Source organism: Gambusia affinis, linkage group LG12 (genome assembly GCF_019740435.1).
Source record: "Gambusia affinis linkage group LG12, SWU_Gaff_1.0, whole genome shotgun sequence".
NCBI lineage: Eukaryota > Metazoa > Chordata > Actinopteri > Cyprinodontiformes > Poeciliidae > Gambusia > Gambusia affinis.
The window spans coordinates 8,718,025-8,739,469 of NC_057879.1; the positions used below are offsets into that span (position 1 = coordinate 8,718,025).

General features: G+C 39.0%; 1 protein-coding gene across 7 annotated transcripts in view; it reads right to left on the reverse strand.

Annotated features, from left to right (window-relative positions):
* astn1 (astrotactin 1) overlaps nucleotides 1-21,445 on the reverse strand; it is a 342,774-nt gene that overhangs the window by 23,939 nt on the left and 297,390 nt on the right. For 6 of the 7 annotated variants that reach the window (XM_044133570.1, XM_044133572.1, XM_044133571.1 and 3 more), the window contains one exon: nucleotides 790-925. In XM_044133570.1, the coding sequence (XP_043989505.1) occupies nucleotides 790-925 (136 nt within the window). Of the gene's footprint in view, nucleotides 1-789; nucleotides 926-7,864; nucleotides 8,201-21,445 lie in introns of those variants that run through there. The other variant, XM_044133575.1, reaches the window with a different exon arrangement.

A 21,445-nucleotide genomic window follows, 5' to 3' on the forward strand; every position in this document is an offset into this window, starting at 1 on the left:
TCAGCATGTCATCAAGTTTTCCAAAGTCCATTTACTTCAAGTGTGCTGAAACAGGGAATGGTCTAAAACATGTGAGTTAGCATCCCTTCAGGACTAACTGAGGACTCCACTGGCACCGAGTAAATAGTTCAGGCTACAATCTGCTTCTATTTCCATTTTTCAGAGTTAGATTATCATAAAGCAGTTAAAGAGGCTTTACAATGATACCGTGTCACCTGGATTTGTTTCAATATAGCCAGCCTCTAACAAAAAGCAATCTTCACTTTTTCTCATGTGGACCAATTCAAAAATTATTTAAATTTTATACTGTTAATTAAGATGAGAACTTTGCTTTTTAAGTAAATGATACTTCTTAAAAAGCGAAGGCTTTTCAAAATCCCCCCTTTTACATTTTCCACATATTAAAAAAACCAAGCTGGTAAATAAGGCAAAGTGAAAGTATTTAAATATCTGTACTTCCTTTCTTACTTAAAGTGGCAAACACAGAGAAACAAGTTCATTTACTGTACTGGCTAAAGTTAATGCCTGTCTGCTAAAGCAATTTTGTAGTCAAAACGTTTCTTATTAGCAAATGAAATGATTTTTGCAGTCCTGTGGGTTTATATCGACAGAAAATAACGGCAATAAAGACATCAGTAAGGCCTGATCAACTTCACCAGAGCATTTCTGAGACACTGCAGCTCTTCATTTGTAAATTGCACCTTCAGCTTCCATCAATGGCAATTTATGACACTTCGAAAAGCAAGTGTGTACTTTTCTTCACGCGTGGAGCATGGCGTGTCAACTCACATGTATGTTGCATCAGGCTCCAGGCAGCGAATGATCAGACTGATGGAGGAAGACAGCAGGTTTGGGATGTCTCCCAGCATCACACACGGCGACCTGGCCCCAGACAGGATGTCATCCACAAAGCTCAAGAGGGTTTCTGTGGAACAGAGAATGAATGGCTTAATGCCTTCTTGGAAAGACTGCTGCTTAGACTGTGGTTTAGCACATTTTGCTACAATATTAATAAACAATGTTGTGAAAAGCTTTTTCTACCTGCTCTGATTCTACATTTTTTGGTGAGTCATTGTTTCAGACAATCAGACGAAGATAATTGAAGTAAACAGAAAAGACGGTTTAACTTGTTACGGAAAACATAGCTTTTCAACTCAACCCGTCTATGAGACTGAGTTAGAGCTCCCCACACCCCCAATAGTTAGACAGCAACTACTGCCACCAGACATTTGCAATTACCCGCAATTAGTTTTAATTTTTCATTTCCTATGGAGGATTTCTGTCCGACTTTTCTTTTTAGATTTTGGATAATGGCTGGAAATAGAGGAAATCCTCATTTGAAAACTGCTGTGCATCTGCACAAGCTATCTTTGTTCATTTTGTTTGATCAGCTAAAATGTTCGAGGGTGACAAATATATATATATATATAAAGTAAGAAGAAATATGTAGTGAGGAAAATACTTTTTCTTAACATCTTATAGTGCAGCTATGTTAGATTTTCATAGTCCAGATTTAAATACTAAAAAGTTGTTCATGTTCAGGCAGAATCACAGTTATAGTCAAAGTCAAAGTCAAAGTTGAAGATATTGTAAAGGCAGGGGAACCATGCTTTGATATTGACAATTTAACAGGAAAGGCATTCATCCCAATCTAAATCCTTTCATTTTTTTTGTCAAAAAGACATTTTCTTACATTCCTCTAATCTCTTACTGTTCAGTTATGTCATAACTGAACATGTCATATACCAAGTGAACAAATAAAGAATATAAATACTCTGTAGATTTTTGCAACCTCAATAATCTAAAAATGGAAATATGAATATTATGAAAAATGCACACAAAAATGAGCAATATATAAGGCTTTCATGTGCACCAGTTAGGCATATTGCTAGAAAGCATACGGCCGTTTTATTGTGTAAAGGTGTAGAATGACCAAGGTGACCGACTGATTTATTTTATGAGGGGAGAAGAAGTTCGCCGTTACTGCAGCTTCTTCCTTCAAAAGAACTCAGGCCCGCTTTACGTGAAGACTTTATGCACAGAATAACCCGATCCAGATACGGTCATTGTAAATCTGAGATCTGTAATAAGCGTCCCAGAAAAAAAAAACCCCAAAAGGAACATGGTGTTGAGGATCTCTCGTTATTGGGTTTAACTCATGCCTCCCATTCACACACTTTCACTTTATTGTTGCACACTGGTGTCTAAGCAGATGGTGGATCCCACTTCTGTTGACCCATTCAGGAGTAAAAAAAAATTCTATATCCAGACATGTTCAACCTATCTCTGTCCATCGTTGCAGTCACTGCATTATAGCGCTAATGTGTTTTTAAATGCTCTATTTTTCGTAAAACCTCACCCTCCACTCTGAATGCTGTGTAATCAACAAAAAGGCGGTTTCACGCTCCGCAGATACTCCCCGACTTTAGATTTAAAAGTCAGGGAGTTTTGAGGTTAAACATCTGTGACGTTTAACCTCAAAAGCACAGCTGAACTTTACTTACACTCTGTCCAGCGCTGTGTAATCGTATAACGGCAACTGCTGTAACCAAATACCTTTCCTGCTGATCTGTTATAGCACTGTACTGCAAAATGTTGCTTCCCTCCACGCTTAACAGCGGCTTTCCGACACTGTTCAACCACCGAGGAAGGTGGAGTGCTGCCGAGCTCAGCTCTTCCTGTGCTCTCATTTACTTGGACTTGAATATCTGTTCTTTACAAATTAAAACACTACCTCACTCTGCATACCTGTTAATATTACAGCTTGTGAATAAGTGCATAAATCGTTCTAATCCTCAATTTTTCTCTAATTAATTGACATTTATTTATTTATTTTAATGTTTGAAACGCTAAATAATATTAATCACTAATACACAGTTGAAATATTTATATTCTAACTAATTTTGAACTCATATTACAACTACAAGGCTCATGTTGGGGCTGCACAGTGGCGCAGCAGTAAGAAGGTCCTGGGTTCGATTCCCGGCCCGGGGTCTTTCTGCATGGAGTTTGCATGTTCTTCCTGTGCATGCGTGGGTTCTCTCCGGGTTCTCCGGCTTCCTCCCACAGTCCAAAAACATGACTGTCAGGTTAATTGGTCTCTCTAAATTCTCCCTAGGTGTGAGTGTGTGTGTGAATGGTTGTGTGTCCTGTCTGTCTCTGTGTTGCCCTGCGACAGACTGGTGACCTGTCCAGGGTGAACCCCGCCTCTCGCCCGGAATGTAGCTGGAGTGGAACCAGCAACCCTCCCGACCCCATTAGGGACAAGGGCGAATAGAAAATGGATGGATGTTGGTATTTTCTGTGACAAAGATTAAAAAGTGGATAATTTTTAAGTGGAAGAAAAACAAAAAATGTACAACACTTTAGGGATCCAAAAAATAGCAGTGTGTGTGTTTGGGTCTGCTGGATTTGGACAGCCAGAGACTGAAATATGTCACTTTTTTCTTTGTCAAATACTCAGTTTCACTCATACTGTATGGACAGCAATAATCACCACCAAGCTTCACCATGTGGATAAAGTGTTAAGGTCTATGTGTAGTGTTTTTCCGAGATACCGTGTGTTGCATGTAGGCAAAAAATGTTCATGAGTTTTCTGTTTCCTACCTGGCACACAAGATCTCTTGTGACCTTTTTTTAAAAAAATATAATTTCTTACTTTCCCTAATTCTATAGAGACTAAACTTGAGGTTTATGGTTGAAATGTAACAAAATGTAAGCAAAGAAGTTAGAAGTCCATTTTTCATCAGACTTCTAACTTTCAATAAAAATGTTTCTTTTATTGAAAATAAAAGAAACAATATTTTTGAAGATCTCCTGCATTTTTTTAAAAAGATTTTGCATCACTACATATCCATCTCAACAAAGATGCATAAAGTTGCAGGGATTCGGGGGAAATACTCTTAGAAACTGTGACGTTTTAGTATAACTTTGTCAACGACCCAAAGGAAACTGTTCAAATCTAGTTAGATCAATAAAAATCAGGCAAATGCTTCTATGCAGTGTTGTAGTACTCGAGACCAATTTTTGATGGTCTCGGTTTCGTCTCGGTCTCGACCGCATTTGGTCTCCCGTCTCGGGAGCTGAGGACTCGGGATTTCATTTCAAGACCAGTCAAGAGCGCAACTGTGGAAATAAAACTAAACTTACAGCATACGGTCCAGTTTATTTGTTAACACGTTTGTTTTCACTGGGTGCAAAACGCACCGATTGAAATCCAAGCGATAACGTAACTTACCAATTATGTGTTTCTGTTACTCACCCGATGACATGTTCGCATACACCTCAGTAAGTATGTAGTTGTGCCCCTGCTCCAGTAGCTATTATTTTATTTTATTATATACATTTACATAGCAAATAAATAAAACACAAGAACAAAAGCACGCAGAGCATGCACATTGCTCTTTGATTTATTTTTTCACCTGTCATGTGGCACTTTGTGCTGCCTGGCTTCATGCAGCGGGAGAGAGGGCGAGAACAGTCATGGTGAGCGCCTTGTGCTTGGTTACTTCTCGCTTGTTGCTCCTTGGTCAGTGTTCATAGTTGAGCGTTGTTTACAGTTAGTGCATTGCCTTAACTGATATGTTTAATGGTGGTTTCTATGGGCAACCGCCCAGCGCTGGTCTTGGTCTTGACTCGGTCTCGATACGCTCTAGTCTTGGTCTCGGGTTAGTTGGTCTTGACTACAACACTGCTTCTGTGTTTCGTCTGTTTTCATTTACTGACAGGGTGTCTGTGAGTCCTTAAAAAGTCTTAATTTTATGTATGCAAAATGAAGACTTTAAACTGTTTAACTTTTTTTCTTAATTGTCAGCTGGCCTAAAATATGTTCACCACGGGTCTTATATTTTGTTATGGCATAATTATTTACTTTTGTATATGCTATGTAATTTATTTTTTCTCAATTGAATTTTCTGTCAGTCAAACGTTTGCGTCATCTTCATTCCGCTGTGTGACTTGATGTGGTTGAGGCTACCGCTAACTAGCTACTAATATCCCCTTCCTAGCTACCTAGGTTTTCGTTTGCATCTATTATGGGTAAGTGACATTTGTCTTTGCCATGGGCTAACTTCTGTCGCTAACCCCCAATCTGTGCTAAATAGCTTGGTTCTACTACTATATAAAATATACAATGTTATTTTGTACATTTCTGTTATACAAGACTTAAATTTAATTAATAATGGTCTTAAAGAGTTCTTAAAAAGCCACTTGTGTAACCACTTGTGCTAAAAATCTACATTTGCCAATTATTACTTTCAGCAGATGTGCCTCCAGCATCTCCATTACCTTCTTTTCAGGGATTTATAGATGCTGCTTTTGACACACACAGCTAGCTTTGTATCCCTTGCTGACACACGTACATACATCAGAAGGCCAACTGGCCCCCAGGGAGTGGATTTCACTGCATAGAGGAAAAACCAAGACTTCGCGTATGAAAGGTGTGCAAAGTGATGGTGGTTCCAAGGTGGCCATCCCTGAGTGTGCTCTGCACAAGCAATGCTTGTCTCTGTGTATTTATACATCTCTGTGGTGTATGCGTGGGCGTGTGTGTGTGTGTGTGGGCGTGTGTGTGGATGGACTGAGGTGGTCGGTTTTTCTTAAACAGGATATGCATACAGGCATGCGAGGGTTCAAGCAGTCATATTGTATATGCGGTGAGTGATGGGCACTTCGCGGTGGTCATTCTCTTGTGTCACCATCTGGTTAACAAGAGCCAAGGAAACATAAAGAGTGGGAGAGTGTTAAAAAATGTGTATTCAAGCTGCCAGAGGAGGATGTTTACTCAGTACTGAGGACTGTCAGAGAGTGAAAGGCATAAACATGGTTGGAGATTTAAATGAAAAGTGACATTGTGAAGCTTTGAACCACTTAGTATATTAATTGGAAAGCCTGATGGAATACCCTCTCTGCGGGTATAGAGGTGTATTTTAGCCCTCATTAGAATATACCAATATGGAAACATGCTAAGAATTTATTTTGGTGTCTGAATGAGAGCAGCTTGCGATGGACAAACGTGGCCAACAGAAAGCAGTTATGGTAGAGAAAATTCAACATAAGCAGCTGGGCTGTGATTTATTACTGTGTCACATACTGGCATTTATGGGGAAGAAATTAGTACACTTTTAACTCTAATTAACATAAAAAGGAGTTGATTTTAATTCTTCTGTTTAGATATTTTTTGGTGGTTGCCCTTCTGAAAAGTAAATTGCCTTTCAGGTCTTAAACTTGACATGTTATGTAAAATTGAGATTTAGCACATTTTTGTATTTCTATTTGGGACTCAGCTGCTTCTAAAAGCAGCCCAAGAACTTAAAAAAAAACCCAATAATTTTGAGGCAACAAGTTATTTTTTTTGTGTGTCTGGAAAACAAGTAGCTTCAAAAACCTCCTGATTGTCACAGGCAGTGCACTGTTGCCTAGCAACCCCAGCAAAACCCAAAGTGTAATTTTCTTCCGTACGTGGTGTTTGGGATATAGGCAATAAAAGTCAAATTTTTATATAAATGAGTTTCATTCATTTGGATATGTCTCAAGGCATGGGCTTTACTGCAGTTTTCATTGTGCAAAAGCTTTCCCTAAGCAAGCATGTTTGACTTTTGTGATTTTACGACACTGGCTGTTAACCAATGATAGCTAGGAAAGGTTCATGTCTCCCTGTAAATGTGGAAATTTTAAATGCTCAGCTGTATAAACGTTGACCAAAATGGTAGAATCCCTTCATTGGGGGTTAGATTTACTCCCAGCAGCTGCAAACAGCAATAAAGACACAGCACAGGGCAGGGTTAGTGATTAGATTTTTTTTATGCACTTAGTTGTTTCCTACTGTATGATGACTGTGTTGACAGAAAGGAAAACTAATAATAGCTGGCTATCAATAACTTTAATTAATGCCCTTTCTCTTAAAAGAGTGACTCAAGTTGCAGGAAGCGCCAAACAGTTACCCCTCATTGTTGCCATGTGTCCACTAAATGACACCTCATGATAACATCTAGGCAATCTTGTGAATACATTTTTTTTTGACCAATTTATAAGATTTACAAAAAATATTTCACCAGACTTTTCTGTAAAAACCTAAAGTAACTTTAGATATATTTTTGTTGTCCATAGAATTATGCATTTTGTTGTAAATCATTATTTAATAACCATAAAATCCACTCCACCCCAAAACAAAAGTATCTACATTCCCAGGCCTCTGGGGAAACCACAAATGGCCGTTTTTCACTGGTACAAACTCAGTGTGGCTGGACTTGGTAATGGCCTTCCTCCTTTAGTGACATTGATATGGTACCAGCCCCCTTTTCAGTCCCTATAGAGAACACTGACGGCCACTGATTGACTGGGGGGGAGTCAATCTGTGATTGTGTCACAGAAACAACTCCCTTACAAGAATCAGCCCTGGCATTTGTAAAAATTCCCAAAGACGACAGAGTGCATTTGGCGTTTTATTGAAAATGACAATGTTGAAAACGACACAACATCCAGATCATATGACTTTACTTTTCAGACTCTGAAGCTGCCCTGGTAGGACTAACCAAACACATAGAGGTGGTACTCAGCTGTGAGGGAAAATAACTGGAACCATGTAGAGTCGAGTAAAACTAAGTTGAGCCGTGCTGGGACAGTACAAGTGGAAAAGAGGCAATAAAGGAAACAACTGATCGTGTCTTTGGTGTAACACTGAATTTGGTGTTGAATTTTCTTGTTTGTTTTTTTTTTTGTATTTCTTTTCCTCCTTGAAAGGGGTTTACTTGAATTCTGTACATCTGCAGCAAAACATTTGAGTCATATATTAGAGGACTTCATGGCAGAACATTTGGAAGCAATAAAACTCATAGAAGTTTGTTTAAAGAACCAGATAGACCTGTAATGACCAGATTTTATTATAAACGAGAGTCAAACGAGACCAATAACTGTGAACACTGTGTGCTGCCATGGCATTTATGGACATGACTCACCCCAAGCGGGAGAAAAAATGGACACGGACCGCATTGATTGTTGACAGACGAAGATGAAATCGATCCTGGAGGTAAATCAGAGCAAACCTTTCTCTCCCCGATTCTTGTCGACTATAGGCCAGCTTGAGATGGTTACTACAAATCTCAAAAGGGAGCGCTCCTTTTATTTTATTTTCTTCCAAAGGGTGGTGAGGTTCTCACAGTCAGTCAGAGTCTTACTTGCAGTAGACAGTGGTCACAGCAACCTTAGTGTGGAAAGGGAGGGAGGAATTGTGTTTCAGGCATATAGAATGGCTCTTGATCAATTCTACAATCCATCCTCTCATTTTGTCCCCATGTGTTGCCATCTCTTGTCTACTGCCGTTTTATTATTGTAAATAAACCATTTTGTACCCACGTACCACTGAATTGGTTTATTTCATTTAATAATTAAGCATTATTAAAGGAATAATACTTCCTTATAGGGAGATAGTTATTACATTTTCAAATTACTTGTATAATTTAATTCAATTTAAAAGGATTTTTGAAAGACTTCATATTTAGTCCTACTTCCTTCATTCTTATTCCCATAATGGACCAGTTAATTCTCATGGATAATAACAGATTATGATCTCTTATCTAACCAAATAAAGTCAGACCTCTTAGGGCTACCAGCAGAAACATAAATAGGCACCCATGCCTCCGCCAGTTTTCCTTTACAGTTACTTTATATCCAATTTCCATGTGTTCCCCAGCCCACAACATGATGAAAACACCAAGATTCCTCAGATTAGGCTACTTTCCTTCATTCCTCCATGGCCCACTTCTGATGCTAATGTTCCCAAAGATGCTCCTTCCAGTAGAAGATGGGGGTCACCTTGGGAACCCTGACTGGCCTGCAGCCCCATCTGCAACAAACTGTGATGCTCTGTGCCCTCTGACACGTATTTATCTTAACAAGCATTAGCTTAACCTAATTTTAGCAAATAAACTGTAGGAACAATCACAATTTAGATTTTTTTTTATTGCCATTACACATCTCCTGAATACTTAATAAATAAGCTTGTGAACTATTCCATAAGTTAAGGATTTATCCCTTCAGATTTTGTGCATCTTCTACCAAAAATGTAGTACGAAAAGAGAATTCTAGATTTATTGTCAGCCGAAGTGTAGAAAAAAAATATCACAGTTTCAATGTGTAAAATGAAAATCTCTTTCTGCAGAGTTTAGATTTTATGAAGACAGATATGAAATGACAGCAAGAGATTAAATTAGTGAACAAATGGCTTATATTTCCAAAAACAGTTTCCGAGGCATAATTTAAATATACAATAATAATAATAATAATAATAATAATAAAAACTTGGATATGAAATTTTAGTAATTTACACTATTAGACAGTTGAACAGCTGGCAGAAAATGCCCATTCGATAACAAAATGAAGTGGAAGATTTTTGTGTAAAAGCATGCAATTCCCAGGATCTGAAGCAAAAAGCAAAAAAAACAAAAACAAAAACAAAACAAAAAAAAAACATGCATTTGATTTCTGGATTGCGAGCCAGCCAGCTTTCCTATGATGACACAGGTAGAATGTTAAAGGTTCAGCTGGGAAATGTTGTAAATCTGTCTATTTAGCAAAATCTGTAAATCTGCCTAAGGCAGGAAATTCTGTCTGGATACTTCCTGAGTGAGGAGAAAAGACTTTAAGTAGCCGCTGTAGGAAACATGGAGACAGTTGAATGTTGTGGACACAAACAGGCACCAGGCAGCTTGTTTTGGACAAGAGTTGTGATACCAAGAAATATTCCATGTGCTGGATGTATTTTACAAAACTACTAATGTGTCATTATTTTTTTTTTTACTGCTTACATGCACAGTGCTGAGTAAAAGGATCTACCCTGTTATGGACATCCTCTGTTTTTGTTTAATTTTTTTTTTTACGCTTGAATGTTTATATGAATAATACTTTACAATAAAAAAAAAAAAAAAAAAAAGATAATTTGAAGAATATTCATGACGCAGCTTTGAGGTGATTTCAACTAAGGGGAAAAAGTAATCCAACAAAGTAATTGGCCGATTGGCTATTGGTTTTGCCAATAACCGGTGGACAATTGGAGGGACTTTTATATGAAAGTCAAAAGATAAGGCCGCAACAACTAACCGGGTTTGAGTGCCGATATGATTTTCCTTTCCTGAAATATAGTGTAAGTTTTACACTAAATCTTCCAGAAAGTTGACCTTTGTAGGTGTTAATCCACAAACTGCTTCCAGCGCCTCCTGTTTGGATAGAGTCTTGCTGTGATTCATTGAAGTCCCAAACTTTGAGCTGTTCCTGAATGTTTAAAATTCAGATTATGCCGTGTAGTTTTTTTAACATCTTTTAGCTTTTTTTTTTTTGATGTTGTTGCAACTGGGTGTGGTAAAGGAAATTCATGAGGGCAATTAACTTTTCCAATCGGGTCAAGTCAGTTTGAAAAGCTTCTTTCCCTCAATAAACAAAATCCTATTTTTAACATAAATTTGGTATTTACTCAGGCTATGTTTATCTATTAAAATTTATTTGATGATCTGAGATGTGTAAGTGTGATTACACCACTATAATCATGTCCATAGAGTTCAAACAGTGCATCATTTAAGTTATAATAGGATTGTTTGGAGTGGAACATTTGTCAAATTCTGTTTTTGAGGACGGCCAATGATGCAAGTCAAAATCGCTAACACAATAGTCAATTTGTACCACATTATATAAAGATATTTTTTTCTGGTCACAGGAAGGAATATTTTAGAGCCACACACAGCCTGTGAAGATCCAGTTTTACAGATGATCAAGAACCATAACTCTCAGGAACTTGTCATTCAGCTGGAGTTGTTTATCCTTGGCATTCTTGAAGTATGATTGGCTGGAAAGAATCAACAACTGCCAGGAGACTGATTTGAGTTATGGAATAACTTTTGAAGTCGTCTCTGCTTTCGTCAGTTCAGTGTACGTGCAGGTGTGTGTGTGTGTGTGTGTGTGTGTGTGTGTCCTAGACCCTGCTGTTTTTCTCTACTCCTTAATGGAAAGGACAGGTGCTTTAAAGATGATCATGTTTGCACTGTGAAATCTCAACTTGTATTAGACATCAGGTTCTTTTATATGGAGATAAATTCACAGTGCACCGAGTCTCTTTCATGCATGCTTTTGTTTAAAGATCATTTGTTAATGACGCAAGCAGTTATACATCCTACAAAAAAGACCACACCACTTTCCTATTGAAAAAAACAAAAAACAAAAAAAAAAAACACCCAGTTGATGTTGACCAGCGAAGAAAAACATACATCTGTGCCAAAAATGCTAACAGAATGTTCCCCAAAAATGTTGCGCTTATATTTCAAAATTTGCTGAACAAATTTGAGAACATTTGCTTGGGGGGAGCTACACTAACCGTATGGTAAATTTGATTACTTCACTGTGTCAGAGGATATTCTCCTCTTGACATCATTGATGTCACAAAAAGGACCAAACCTGCATATATGTATCCTTTGTCTCTGAGTAACCTGTCTGTGAGTAATTTGGAGATGTGTGCGCTCCACCTGGCAGGCCTCTGTTGCACAACGAGCGAATTGAGAGGTATTAGAAAAGTTTTTTTCTTTTTTTTTTTTGGAGTATGCGGGTCGTTGGTTTTAGTCATTGAATTAAATCTCTTATGTTGCACTCAGGGATGACGGGAACCCATGACCACAACAGGTATTGTTCCAAAAGTGTTGAAATAAATCAAGTAACTCAAAGACCATCAGCTCTGTGTGGTCATGAGTGGCTAAAGGATTAGCATAAGGTCAGTACACCCACTCCTTCAAATTATTCATGGTGGTACAAACCTGTACACAGTTGTACCTTTATCACTGCAACCAGGCTCCATCTTGGAGCAACCAGGACTCAGATATGCTGATATCATTAATATCATTAATATTCAACCCAGCTGGAGATCGCCCATGCTCGATTGTTCATAGTTGAGTAAGTAAGTGAGCAAAGTTTATTTATAAAGTGCCTTTTACAGACATAAAATCACAAAGCGCTGCACAATAAAAATCAAAGTTAAATTATACAGAGAATAAAAATCATTTGTATCCAGTGGGAGCACATGGCACCCCAGAAGATCTCTTTATGTTCTGTCTAACTTTTTAATGTTTTCTTTTCTCTTTTTTTTGCTAGGCTAATAAGAACCCAAATTTTCTGGATGTACTGCTGCCATATATTAATTTTTGAAAAATTCAAGAAAACGAGTGACGCCTCCTGAAAGAGGAGGCTTTATCTACAAATCACAACAGGTTCTTTGCTTTATGGCAGATGGTTTTTGAGGACTGGAAGTGATTCAAACAGGAATAAAATATATATTTATTATCTCTGAAATATATCCAGTTAACACTTTATTGGCAACGAACATTCAAAGCAAAGAGGGGAGTGTTGTGAACCTGATGACCTGGGGGGATGAGCGGGTGGAGCGGGATGAAAAAGAGGAACTGAGAAGTTTACGGACCGCACACACAAATGAACACATGGTTTATGCAGCAACACACATGTTTTGTCCATAAAAGTAAATGCCAATGCTTAAACTCTCGTTTGATTCTCTTTTTGTTTTTCTTCCAACAACAGCTTCCACAAAAGACAACCTGAGAATTTAACCACGTCTGCTGCAGCTGGTAACAAGGAAACTGCACACTTTATTAAAAGCCCCTCAACCCATACGCACCGCGATATGCCCAACTGGCAGCAAAGCTTTAACAAAAGCCATCTGGACTTGTTGATCTTTATTTCGCAGCGTCACAACATTCAATCATGGACACAGTCTTGAATGCTACTTCTTGGCATGGCAGCACTGGTAATAACCACTAGCAGTCAATTATAACTGGCCACATGGGCAGGAGGGCTGGATACAAATAAGTCATCTTTGGATGGAGGGAAAAGACGAAACAAAACGAACCGTCTTGTGCTTTCTCTCGATGTCACATTTAACACGCAGGGTTCTGAGCAGTATTTACATCACCGCCGGGGGATCCGCATGTTAAGAGGGCCGCTCAATTATTTCAGACTTTGACCAAAGCGCATCTGATCGGTGGACAGTGGTTACCATGAGAAACATTGCACGCTAAGCGCTAATGTAGCCAGATACATCAAAGCGCTTTGGAGCTAGCTGGATGCAGTATTTGAGAGCAGAATGTCTAATTTAGCAGTGGTAAACAATAACATAGTAACAAATACATTATTTTGTAATTAATCACAACTAACCTCTGCTCCCAAAAGGACAATTCACACAAACAAGTTCCTTAAATGCTTCTGGAGAGATGGAGATGTCAGTCAGCTGCTTTTCTCATATAAAAGATATGCTTACATGTCTACAAACGTGTCCACTTTACGCCGGCCTGCTGCAGATGTATTATTTCCTTGTGTCAAACTAAATCTTGGGATCACTTCATTCAAATCACCTCATCTTTTTTTGTTCTTTAGCAAACCTAAAATGATTCCTCACACGCACAATATTTTGAAACAAAAAGCCTGTAACCTCTGTAAACTCCCTTCGTCTGTCTATGTAACAGTTTTAATTGTGTTCTTCGTATTGGAGCAATGGTATAGTCTTATGGTGCCCCATCTTTTCAGCCCTCACAATGCAAGTGCTCTTTACAAAGGGCAAGTTATGTTTTCTCAGTCAATTAAGAAATAATTGTGGACTTTAAACCTGAAGAGGTAAGAAAGTCAAACGGAGATTTCAGTTTTCTGCGGAGAAAATCTGAGTGTGAACAATTGTCCGTCAAATGATAGTGTGCAACTTGTAGAAAATGAACAATCGCCTATCGGACCTGATTTATCTTTGAGAGCAAAAATTGATAAGTACCAAAGTTTACAAATAAACTTTTCAAAAATAAATCTCTGACCATGTCAGCAGCAACCACAGAATCCTGGATACTCTTCTGACAGACTTTCTTCCTTCTCTATAAACCTCTGGTATAGGAAGGGTGCAGAAGTAACATAAAACAAAAATATTTATCCTCTGTTGAATTCACAGTGATATTTAAAACAGGGATGATCTGTGCCGTCTGCATCGTGTCAGTCAGCAGAGGCATTATAAGGACAGGAGAGAAGTGCATTCACATATCTGTGCATTAGGTCATTCATGAGTCTCTAATGGAAAAAGCATTCTTTAAGAATGAAGTATCACGTTCTTACCATGATAAACGTCTGTCATGGAAACAATACTGAACATAATTGTGGTTGTTTTAGACAATTAAGATGCCATCTCCGTTTTGCAACAGAATTCTAATTTTAGCACCAGAGTGATTATATCCTTTGCTCTCTGTATAAAGTATACACAGTGCTCCTAATCAGAAATTGGGTTAAACAAAATAAAAGCCCTCCTGGAGGCTAAACTGAACCAGTAAACTCTTTGGCAATTTTGTTAACAACACAGTAATAAAACAATGTTGTCTCTTTAGCTAAAGAAATACGTACGTAAGTAGCTACCTTTTATTACGGGATGCTAAAATCAGAGGCAAGCATTTTAAGAAGAACATGCTTCTGTATAACACGTCTAACATTATACTGTAAAATCTCTGCATTCTCTGGCTGCCCACGACTGAAGCATGCAACAGTGATCACTGCATAAACTAGAAATATTTGCCTGGGAGCAACGGCACAAAGGATTTTCAACAAGCAATGCCTGCTGTAGAGAAGGGATCTGTCAGCTGTCTGTTTAGGTGTTTACCGTGAGGTCTGGGAGTTCGCTTACTTGGGATGTCTGCATGAAGCTCAATAAGATGAATGAATCCAAGACAAACTAAAATAAAATCACAATCTGTGACCAACTTTATTGGTCAGTGCACCGTTTGTTTTTCTTTTTTAAGCCAAAGATGTCACACTGACATGGAAATAGCCACACACGGGCCAGTGGTTGACAAGGGCCAGAGGTAAACAGGGTAGAATGATGTCTTCCTGGGATCAAGCTAGTGGGGACGAGAACTGGAGGAATTAACCGAGGATTTGTATCAGCCACAACTGGTTTGCTGACTGAGGTGCTGATTTGTTAATTGTGTTCATTTATATTTGTCTTCAGATGAAAGGCTGTTTTGTTATTGACTGCAGGCCTGGGGATGGACCAATGAAATTTCAGGCGGCAACGGTCCAGGTGTGCTTTAGCTGTTTGGTTGGCTAACACATGGTTTATGTTTAAAATAAGCTGCTGAGAAACAATTAAGTTTAAATGATGAAAATCACCAACCTGCCCTGGTCAATGGGAAAATCTGTCGTATTGGTGTCTCATCTAGAAATCAAGTCTATTTCAAAACATAATACACACAGTTGAATGCACATTTCACATTCAACTAAGGGTTGTTCCCTGGAAATTCAATGGTCAAATGCACAAAGCTGTTATAGGTCCTACATGTTTGCTAAGAGTTTTTGGCGCCTCAAATTCTGAAAATAGAGGCAGAAGCAGATCTTCTTACTTAGCTTTAACTAGCAAACTGTCTCTTAGTGCCAACATGGTTCGACAACCTGTAGTTCTGAATATTTAAATAAGCCAAAGCAAACTGTCATTCTCAAAGACCAAGACTTTAGCTAAAATGCATTTGTGTGCTAAAATGATAAGTTTCCACAGAATATAGAGCAACTTCTAATAAAAATCAAAGACAAGGCAGTTCTTTTTTTTATCCTGATATTATTATACAAGTAATTACATTTGCAGCATACTTTTATAGGCTGTAAATAATGATTTAATAGTCTGAGCTATGTTTAACAGCAATCCAAGCATTTCATATTTTATTAAATAGTAAAAGGAATGTGGCAATCCACTGTATTAATTTGAACAAACTACCACATTATTGTTTTATTGAGCTGTCAAGAAGGTTCTGAGGAATATGGTGTCAGGTCATGACCCTGCAAAAAATAAATTGAAGAGTAAATTCACAAACTCCCTCCTGTATATCCAGTCTGCTTCATAAATCCAGTGCAAAAAATAAAGCTAAGAGTGACAGCAAAACTGTTGCAAAAACGTGAGTAAGACTACACTGCTTCACAAACCACCAAAAAGAAAATCTATCCATATTTTAAACCGAGTTAACTGGCTCACTACTTTCCCTCTGCCTCATTGTTACTGAGAAAACCTGTTTGTGGTAAGTGTGGCAAGGTCAGTTCGAGCTATTCAAATTATTTGATTATGATATTTTTTTTACTTGAGTCGTTTTTCTCAAAGTGTTGGTCAAAAACTAAAGTGCAATTCTACAGTTAACCTCTAAACTTTACCTTCCAAAAGAAATTTAGGGTCGCAAGAGAAGAATCGCATTTCAGAACCCAAAATAAACAGACCATAGACTGCTGCTGCTTTCGCCGATCTCCAAAATTTTCAATTACCATGACCATCAAGTGACTATTACCGTGTTTACTTCTTAAGCTGCATGGACATGAGCGTAGGGACTTTTGATGTCCAAAGTAAAGTAAGAACGGCTGTGAAAGGTGCAGCATTGGCAGCTCGTTAGGCGCGTCTGGAGGAACGCGGTTCAAGCTGGGCCGACAGAGCTGTCTGTGTATAGATAAGAGAGTGGGATATAAACAGGTGGGCAACGTGTTTATTGACAGGATTTAGAGTACCACTGACCCCTGAGCAAACCTTGCCCTCATTTGGCGATTAAAGCAGTTCGGTCGCTGGACGGCGTCCAGCTCGGGGGGATGTTTGCTTTCACTGGCCGAGCTGAGTGGTGCCCCGACTTAAAGCAGACTTCCAACTCTCGATGGGTCCACACATCTGGTGGAGACCCTGCATATTCGTGAGGGAATGTCTGCGCTTTTGCTATGATCTCACCTTGTGTGCCTGAAGCTTGTTAAGGAAGGAATTACTGCGCAAACAAGCTGTTGTCGGCTCCAGACCCAGCAGAGTTCTGGACTCTGTGATGTTCAGCTGTATTTGCGCAGGCTTACCGAACGTTACTTAACCTCAGACAAGAGACGAATATACAAAATGCAACCGTGCAGCTGTCAACAAGGATAAGCCCAGCATGGAAACACTGCAGCTCTCAGGATGTTTTGTCAGAAACATCTGCTTTCGATGAGGCTTCAGAGAAGGTGAAGAGATATTTGCTCTTTTGTTCATTTATTTATTTTTTATTTTTTTCCCTTTTGCTTCCATCACTGGTGATTGCTGATGTCTCATTCCCATAAGTGGAGGCTTGGATTTTACTGACCTTCTGGAAATTTAATTTAGAAAAATAGTTTTTGGATTACCTTCAGGACAAAAACATGATTTTTCAAATTTGAGGAAGATCAAACATTTTCCAGGAGTCGTGGCAGCAGTGTGGAAACAAATAATCCATTCTGCACAATGAAACAATAGCCTTGCTCTGTCATAAAGCCAACTGTGTTTTTCCCGGTGCTGATGTATAACATGGTAACAAGATATTCATAGACTTATTTTATTTAAGCAAAAGAATATTGGAAGTTTTTCTGTCTGACACACAATCTGTTTTTTCCCTTCATCCCTAACATGTCTTTATTAGGGATACATGTTTACTCATTGTTGTGTATTTTTAGACAAACACCAGTGAACTATCTATTAACCTGCAAAAACAACTCCAATTGTAAGAAAAGAAACAAATGTGCATGGGATGTATTATTTGAAGGACAGATAGGTTAAGAAAAATGACTGGAATTGGACTACTCTGAAAGTTGCCTATTGTTATATGGGTATTTCTTCAGAATCCGGAATAAAATTGAAAAAAACTGCAACTTTCTGGAGGATAAAGGGCCAGACTTAAGGAATGTTTCTGCTCGGAGATTATGATGAGGTTGCAGAGAAACAGGGTTTGTTTGTCAATGTTTTTGTACAGGAGGGAGAGGTGCGGGCAACACAATCTGGATGTTTTTGTGTAGAAGAGAAAGCGTTGGCTTAAACCAACAGAGGCAGAGCAGAATGGGTACGTGTAACGTGGGTGTTACGCATGGTTTAAATGCTTTGTGGCGCAACAACACTCAAACTCCACAGCGAAATCTGCACTGTTGTTCTTGATCAGCCGCTTCAAGAACAACAGTGAGCTGTAACAGCACCAAAAATCAAGATGAGAGTATGACATCAAAAACCATTCATCTAAAAGAAGTAAGAATGAAGTCAAATGGATACCTGACAGAGTGACAGTTACCAGATTCCCACATGAAACTAATTTCTAGACTTTCGCCATCTCAAACTCCTAGAGTTGTGAATCCCGCTGCATGGGTGAAAAGGAGAACATATGATGGGTGGATGTATGGATGGATGGATGAATTAATATAGTGCTGTATTTTACTGAGCTGTAAAGCGTTCCAGCACCGGGGAGCTGGAAAGACTCGGTGCACTGGTGCCTATCTCCAGCTGTCAACGGGCGAGAGGCGAGGTTCACCCTGGACCGGTGGCCAGTCCACCGCAGGGCGACACAGAGACAGACAGGACAAACTACCTGTCAACAGCACACACACACACACACACCTAGGGAGAATTTAGAGAAACAAATTAACCTGATAGTCATGGACTGTGGGAGGAAGCGGGAGTACCTGGTGAGAACCCACAATGCACAGCGGGAACATGCAAACTCCATGCAAAAAGACCCCGGGCCAGGAATCGAACCCGGGACCTTCTTGCTGCCAGGCAACAGCTCTACCAACTGTGCAATCCTTTCCAGCATATACTTTGTTAAATGTTAAGAAAAGGAATTGGGCAATCCCACGTGCTAAAATGTTGCATTGGTATCGCAAAAATAATAAAGTCTAATAACAAAACAAGAGGATCACAAACGGTATGTTTGTTCCAAATCACTGACGTTTATCTGAACACCTTCAATATGAGGAGAGGCCTTGAAACACATTTCAATGTCAGTAATAATTCAAACTTTTTTTTATTTCTTATTCTTTTAACAAAATTCTAAAACATCAAAAGACTACACAACACTGATCTCAGAAATTGCTTAATTTTTTCCCTCGGTATTCCAGCATTAAAATTCAAAGCTGATCACATTCACCAGAGGGAAGCTGGCGAGTGACTGTTAAACAGAAGTCCATCTATTCCCTCTGATGGATTTTCTCTGTCACCTATCTTCATTGGGGATTCCATTTAATCTGTATCAGCGCAGCGCACAGCTACAACAATGCCTGTTAAAGCATCATTAAAGACGACAGAGAGATACCGCGACGCATCAATCATAGTTCTTACTCTTCCACGCTGCAAAACTCACCTTAAGTGTAGCCTCTGCTCTGAAAACGGAGGTTTCTACTAACATGCGAGCTCCTAACAAGCATCATATGTGTATACATCATCCATTTGGTATCCGGTTTGACCGCTGATTCACCTTACCTTGATGTTTTTTAGAAAACTAGACAGCTGAGGAAAACAAGTATACAAAAAAGGGTAAGAAAGAAGGAGTTTTTTTTTTTTTTTCCTGTCAAGGAACCTTGAAAGAAGAGAGGCACAGTTAAATAAAAATGAGTCGGTATAAAATTAGGTAACTTGCTTGAGGTAAGAAGATCAGGTTGAGAAAAGCAGTGGAATAGAAAGGTTGAAATACGAAGGACGGAGAAAGAGAGGCAGCCGAAGAGCATTACCTGCAAAGAACTGAGCGCTGGCTCATGCGAAACCGATTCTGTTAGATGACAGAAAACAGCAGAAATCAAAAGCGTTGCATGCGGCGGGCTTTGCAAGTCTTTCCACCTCTTTTGAACGCCGTCCCTGTCTCTCTGTCTCCTTCTCGTCTTTACTGTTGCTTACAACGTACCCACCAAGCCGCCCTCGCCAGAGCGCGACGTCTTGCAACTAATCGTTAGCAAAACAATTTTAAAAAATAATCAACGTATAAATAAAAAGTTGTTGTAAAGATTTCTGCTGTACTTTTATTTTTGTTTGCTATCCGGTTTGAAAATACAGCTGAGCCACGCAAACCAGATGTGGACAGCGATCGCTCAGCGCAATTAGACCTGCGCTGTGCAATTTCACACATCACAGGCTCCAAACGGCAGTGAGAGGGAGCTGTTAAAAGTTTTGACAACCTCAACACCCCGAAGCAATGGAATGTTATTCTGTTAAACTGCATAATTCTCCAAGCCTGTGCATTATATGCCTGTCTATTGCGTGTGAAGGAGGGGGTGATTGGTTTCAAATGGCTTAGGGAGTGTAACTTTTCTCGTGAGATTAGATGCATCTTCTCTAGAAGAGGAAAGCATTTTGAGACTGAGCAGCAAAATGAACGAGCCAATTTTTAAGCCTTGTTTGCACCGACTCAAATCGTTTCCCTCTCTTCGATTTTGGACAGCACATTTCATTAAGGTATAACAACGTATTGACGGACAGAAAACAGAACTGAAACAACTTAAGAATCTTTGATTTTAAATGAGCCACACTGCCGAATGTATCTTCAAAATAAAGATCTAGGGAGCCAGAAACGGGGAAGAAGTGAATCGCTGCAGACCAAAAAGTAGGACTTTAAAGGTAAAACGTACTTTGAGACGGTGAGCTGCATGCACATAGAAACTTCTATAAAAAGAATGCTTAAACGGCGTAAAAGGCTTTAAGAGTCGGCTGTTTTAGCTCCGTTATGCTTTTCTGGAAGTTAAGTGCTGACCAAACATGTCAAGTTTGATAAAATGCATCGCCAACAAAAAACTCCAAGCAATGGTTCAACAAACAGTTTGCTTGTAAATTTCCTCTGATAGTTAAGACGCTAGAATGCCAATGTTCAGGGCGAGTAATAGCTAGAAAGTGTTTTAAAATTGTTCCTGTTCCTAACAGGAAAGCTGAATTATTTTTTTATCAGGATGCCAGATTTGGAATCTGGCATATTTAATCAATACACAAACAAGTCTAAAGTAGAAAAGCTCAATTGCACTTACATGAGTATTTATTTGGTACGTTACATTTTGTGTAAAGTATGAAAATAAAACATCATTAGAAATAAATGTTCTACAGAAGGTACAGAACGCATAAACTACGAGCCATTCAGGATAAAGTTTATCTTATTGACTTCTCCATTTAGGCAGCGGTAACGGTTGTATGCACTTTTTAAGTTTTCAATGGAGAAAGCTCTGATCCTGAGGATTGCAGACCCAGTTAACTTTGTGAGGACATATGCAATGTGCTTTAGGACCACAGCAAAGCAGTCAGATGAGCATCATGACTTAGAGATGACTGGCATAAAAACGTACTACAGTTTGTTTTTCTTCCTGGTGAAATTATAGATCCCCTGAATAACAGCTGGAGACATTTGTAGCAGAAACTGTCCACACACTAATAATGCACTGATGCACTTTTGGTTTTTAACCAGCACCCTAACACTGCCCCTGACTTTTGTGGATAGTGGTCCAGGAGTTAACGTCCTTCCATTTGGATAGCAGAACATGCTGTGGTGCTGGTTGATCACCCAACATCTAAAGGAATATACTACTTCACCAATCCCATCCAGTCAAAAGGAAAGGAAATCTAGTTTTTTGTTTTTCACATGGATGGCGAAATCTTCTTAGTTGCTGGGGTGAC